We start from the raw sequence: 5,947 nt of genomic DNA on the forward strand, positions 1-5,947 counted from the left end.
TTTTTTGTTAGTGTTTATCTGAACACGAGTTTGAAAAAAAGAAAAAAACGAATTTGACGATTTCTAAATTCAGCTTTTCAAACAAACGCCATAGATTCTCGTAAGTCGTTTTCATTCCATTTCATAATAATCTAAAGAAGAAAAAAGAAACCAAAATCGAAAAAGTTCAGGTGTGAACACTGCCAGTCAACAAACGCACAACGAAAAGAAGAAGCGCTGAAGCTGAATGTAACTGACAGATGTGAGTGATAGGACGCGCAAGTTGCCGGTGGAAAAATCTACGTGGCAATCAACAACTGGTTCCAGCTTCTGAAAAATGTAACGTAAAAGATAGACTTGTTAGATAGAGAAGAGTGGAAATTAGAGAATAAGAAAAGTGTAATTACAATAGAAAAAACACAATTAACGAGGAGGGTTAAAAGGGTAAAACAACGGGCCAAAGTAGTATAAAACGGGGCAGTTGAGAAGATAAAGGCCACAAAACAAAAGAGTGAGGCGAGAGAGAGATATACTCATCCATATTTTTCTCACACCTGCACACACCACACACACAAAAAAAAAAATCATCATTTTCTTAGGGTTTTTTCATCTTCTTTCTTCCCCCCTTTCTGTATCATCCCGCTTCTTTGATCCCTTTCTGTAAACCATCTGTGTTTTTTCAAGAAGGTTTTCTGACTTTTGAGTTTGAGTTTTTGATGTTTTTTTTGAACAAAGAAATGGAGAAAATGCAAGCTTTTAATTAGACGAAATATTTTCTTATAATCCAGATGTTTTCAGAATCGAGATCTAGTAAAAATTAACTCAGTATAGTTTCAGACTTATTTTTTTTCTTTTTTTCAAAATCAGCTTAGAGGGCTTATTAGTTGTACCTCAAAAGTTGAGATCTTTTTAATCAGAGGAGAAAAAAGGGGTTGATATTTGAAGACCTCTTTGATATCCTTTTTTCTGTTTATATTTTCAGCTGTAATAAAAATCACTCACCTGTTTTCTTTTATTTGACAAGAAACAGGTTAACTTTATTTTTGTGAACAGGTATTTTTAGGTAATGGCAGCAGCTATGGATTTTTGGAATAGTACACCTGTAGATGTTCACTCAACATCAGAATCTATTATTACTTCTGGTGGTGAACTAATGGAAGCACTTGAACCTTTTATGAAAAGTGATTCTTCTTCTCCTTCTTCTAATTTTCCTCCTTCTATTTCTACTCCTTTCCCTTCTTCTGATTTCCACTCTTTTCCTTCATTTCCTCCTCCTTTACCTACCCCTACCATTTCATATCCTTACACTTCTTCTTTTTACCAAACAACACCTCAACCTATGGGCTCTGATTCTTGCTCCACTTCTACAACTGAAAATACCCAAATCTTTTCAACTGGGTTTTCGGGTTATGGAATGGAGCAACCAGGCTCTATCGGGTTGAATCAGTTAACCCCGGCTCAGATCCAACAAATCCAAGCCCAAATCAACTTCCAAACCCAACAACAGCAACAGCAACAGCAACAGATGATGTTCCACCACCATGCTTCTACCATGAACTTGTTGGGCCCAAAGCCCGTTCAAATGAAGCAATCGGGCTCACCACCAAAGCCCACTAAGCTCTACAGAGGCGTTAGACAACGCCACTGGGGAAAGTGGGTCGCTGAGATCCGATTGCCTAAGAACCGGACCCGGCTTTGGCTTGGCACCTTTGACACTGCTGAAGAAGCTGCGTTGGCCTACGACAAGGCGGCGTATATGCTACGTGGAGACTTTGCTAGGCTCAACTTCCCCCATCTCCGCCACAACGGTTCCCTTATCGGCGGCGAATTCGGAGATTACAATCCATTGCATTCTTCTGTTGACGCTAAGTTAAAGGAGATTTGCCAGAGCTTGGCCGAGGGGAAGAGCATTGACTCTAAGAAGAAGAAGACGTCCAAAGGGTCTTCGGCGGCGGCGGTGGTGAAAATGGAGGAAGAGGAGAGCAAGGCGGTGGAAGGTGGATCCGAAACTGAAGGTTCGGGTTCCGGGTCGGGTGGATCATCGCCCGTAACTGACCTGACATTTCCGGAGTTTACTGAGGAAGAGTCAACGTGGGACATGTGTTCGGAAAATTTCATGTTGCAGAAGTATCCATCTCATGAGATTGATTGGGCCTCTTTATAAAATTAGAAGAAAAAAAAGTAATTAGCAATTAAGTTCAGGTCTAAGAGTCTATGTAATTTTGTTTTGTTTATAGTTGTTGATGGTGTATTTAGGATAGGGGCAGCAGCTACTGCAATGGAGTTTTTGGCAATTGCAGGGCTAGTCCTTAGTAGGGTATCCATTTTGAGTCTTCATGTTTTAGGTTAAATCCTAAGTGGTCAGCTGGTGTTTTTGTCTTGGCTAGGCCAGTGGATTTTGATGCTTTGTCATTTGTACTCTTTCTTTCATTCATTAGTGTCAATATTTCTAGTTGTAGCCCTCTTTTAGCAGTATATTAGACTTCTGTTATTCATATTGATGTACGGTATTTCTTTTTACCACAAATTGGACAACCTAATATTTAAGATTGTCTTTTGAACAATGTATGAGAATAGAACATGAGCGCCCTGGTGAATGATTCAAACTTTATCAATATCGTAGCATCTCCTTCCCTGATCCCTCTTAAATGTAAAAAATGTAAGTATGCCCTTAACTTAGCAAAACCAAAAGCAGGCCTGCCAATCCTGAACCTCATTTCGTGGCAGCTTGAGTCCAATCCAATCCTTAACAATAACTAATAGCCTGTTTGGCCAAGAATTTTTTTTGGCCAAAAAATTGGAGTGTTTGGCCAAGCTTTTAGAAGGAAAAAAGTGCTTTTAGGAAAAGCAGAAGCAGTTTTGAAGAAACCGAAAAAGTAGCTTCTCTTCAAAAGCACTTTTCTGAGAAGCACTTTTGAGAAAAATACACTCGAAAGCAGTTTTCAAAAGTTTGGCCAAACACTAATTACTGCTCAAAAGTATTTTTTAAGTTAATTAGCCATAAATTACTTCTCATCAAAAGTGAAAAAAGCACTTCTCACTGATTTTAAAAGCTTGGCCAAACGTGCTATAAGTCTTCAATTTTTGTTTGGACATTCTTTCTCTTCTTTACTTTTCTCCATTCCTAAGGCATTCGCATCTTGCATTCAAAGAAAAAATGAAATAATTCCTTCAATCAAATTTATCTAAAAAGTCTAGATGATCTTTTTAAAATATTATTTAGTAATTTCAGTATCATACTTGCAGCCTAAAATATCATCAACTTTATGTTTAACTTACTACCAATATTGCCAACAAATATTTAGTCAGTTTGTATTCTGAAAAGCTCCGACGACTTCAATCCTTCCAAATCCCGTGACCAAAATAGAAAAGCGTTATATAGACATTGAAGAGTAGATATCTATCGTTGTTCAAGCAATAAAACCACCTGCCTAACTACTTTGCTATTTAGGATACAACTTATTATTAACACGTCCATTATCCTTTAATTTTCACGTAAATATGTAAATAGAAAGTTTTTCTACTATTATCTTATTATTATTCAATTGTATTGCTACTGTTGTTTCTTTTATTTTGGGTATCATCTCTGCTGTCATTACTTCTTTTCTTTCTTTTTTTTTTGTTTAGTATTTTTATCTTAGTTTTTTTGCTCTTGTATATTTCTAATTTATTTTGAAAATGGTGTTCTTGAGTCGGGGATCTATCAGAAATAATTTTTTTACCTCACACATGGTAAGAGTAAGATTCGCGTACATTCCACCCTGCACATACTCCACTTACGTGATTACACTAGATATGTTGTTGATACTTTTTTTGGTCGGAATCCTCTGTGAATAGTACGTTAAGAGAAGCTATTATTTGGAACCTTATAGATTGAAATTATAGTCACAAAACTACAATTCAAATCCAAAGAAATAAGTTGGTAAAACACTTCCATCCATGACCATTAGGTCCTGGCTTCGAGTCACGCACACTATAGATCCTCCTAAATTGGGAGAAAAAAAAAATCCAAAGAAATAAAAATAAAAGTTGAATGCGGAAAGTGAGAACGATATAAAAGAATTACGCAAATACATTGATGACTGCAATTATATGGTAAAATTAGAAAGGAAAAGAAAATAGTAATAAAATCAAAAAGTCAAAAACGAGGTAAAATTCACGAATTGTATGATATTAATACATACGGCTCACTGAATTATATGGGTCCCGTTCATCAACTTGGATATTAATTGCGAATGTGAGTACGCGTAGAAATTAACAGTGGTATTACCACAAGAATATTACTCCCTCCGGTCCAAAATAAGTGATTTTTTGGATGTTTTCACACAGATTAAGAAATCCACCTTTTAGCATTAATTAGTAATGAAATTGACCATATTAACCTTTACTATTTCACATAAACACTCCTAATACATATTCCAACACTATTTACTACAAGGACAATGTAGGAAAAAAAATAATTAATTCATTCTTGAAATCTGAAAAAATCACTTATTTTGGACCACAAGAAAAAGGCCAAAAAATCACTTATTTTGGACCGGAGGGAGTACAATAATCAAATACTCCCTTCGGTCCACTTTAAATGATTTCTTTACTTTTTTTGTTGTCCACAATATTTGATTTTTCAGATATCAAGAAGGAACTAATTTCTTTTTTCCAAAGTTACCCTTGGAGTAAAGAACTTAGGAGTAATTTGTTATATTTTACAACAACAACAACCCAGTAAAATCCCACCAGTGGGGTCTGGGGAGGGTAGAGTGTACGCAGACCTTACCCCTACCCTAGAGGGGGTAGAGAGGCTGTTTCCGGGAGACCCTCAGCTCAGATATAATAGATCTGTGACAACAAAACCCAAAAAATAATCAGCAATGTGAGAGACAACAAATAAATGAACAGTAGTAACACAAATGTTTTGCAAAGGTGTGAAACACAACATAAATCGCTAGCAGTGCAAGACAAAGCACTATCATACTCGTCGGTACAAAAAGGGAAACCGGGACAAAGAGGAACCGCTCGACTACCCTTTAACCTACAACCCTAATGCTCAACCTCTACACCTTAACTATCAAGAGTCATGTCCTCGAAAATCTGGAAGCCGCGCCATGTCCTGTCTGATCACCTCGCCCCAATACTTCTTGGGCCGCCCTCTACCTCTTCTCGTACCTGTCAAAGCCAACCGCTTACACCTCCTAACCGGGGCATCTAGGCTTAGTTTGTTATATTTTCAATAAGTAAATTAAGGTTAATATGATTAGTTTCATTGTTATTTAATGTTAAAAGGTAAATTCCTTAATACGTGTGAAAAAAGTTTTAAAAATCTCTTAAAGTGAACCAGAGAGAGTACACTTTACAAGTTTTGTACTAAGAATTTTGGTGATTATATCATGCTCTAATAGGTTCTCCCTCCATCTCATATTATGTGTCGTGTTTCTCTTTTACACGGACCTTAAAAAATATTAATCAGGAAAGGAATTGGATTATTTACCCTTATTTATGTCTTAAAATAGAATCTCTCTCAATGAATATTTATTCAAATTATGTGTTATCTCCATCTTCAAGAACTATTATTACTAAGGGTAAAAAAGGAAAAAAATAATTAATTTTGTCTTGAACTTCTAATATGGAAAATAATTTGAGAATACTTTTTTAGTAACCACGACTGTTAACATGAGACGGAAGGAGTAATTTTTATCGAATTATTATTTCCTAGTGGTCGATTATTTAGTCATTTTCCCGTGTTTGCTTTTTCTCTAATGTCACGCTCAAAGCTAGCTCAAGAGGGAAACTAGTGCATTAAATATCTCGCCTCCGTTCATTTATTGGTTGTTTGAATTTAGTAAGTAGGAGTGAAAGTTTGTTGAAGAGTTATGAAGCAACTTGGTGGGAATCTCACATGGTTTATCCGTAAGACACGAAAGTTGTTGGAATGCATTAATTACAATCATTATTATTTGCTTTCAATTTTCTA

The 5,947-nt window shown here is 36.1% G+C and overlaps 1 protein-coding gene across 1 annotated transcript; it reads left to right on the forward strand.

Moving 5' to 3' along the window:
• Nucleotides 1–469: 469 nt before the first annotated feature.
• LOC109216445 (ethylene-responsive transcription factor RAP2-4-like) lies at nucleotides 470–2,474 on the forward strand. The gene has a single exon (XM_019380593.1). The coding sequence runs from the start codon at nucleotides 1,046–1,048 to the stop codon at nucleotides 2,141–2,143; it is 1,098 nt and encodes a 365-aa protein (XP_019236138.1). The 5' UTR covers nucleotides 470–1,045; the 3' UTR covers nucleotides 2,144–2,474.
• Nucleotides 2,475–5,947: the final 3,473 nt, after the last annotated feature.

Source organism: Nicotiana attenuata, unplaced genomic scaffold, assembly GCF_001879085.1.
Source record: "Nicotiana attenuata strain UT unplaced genomic scaffold, NIATTr2, whole genome shotgun sequence".
NCBI classification, from domain to species: Eukaryota; Viridiplantae; Streptophyta; class Magnoliopsida; order Solanales; family Solanaceae; genus Nicotiana; species Nicotiana attenuata.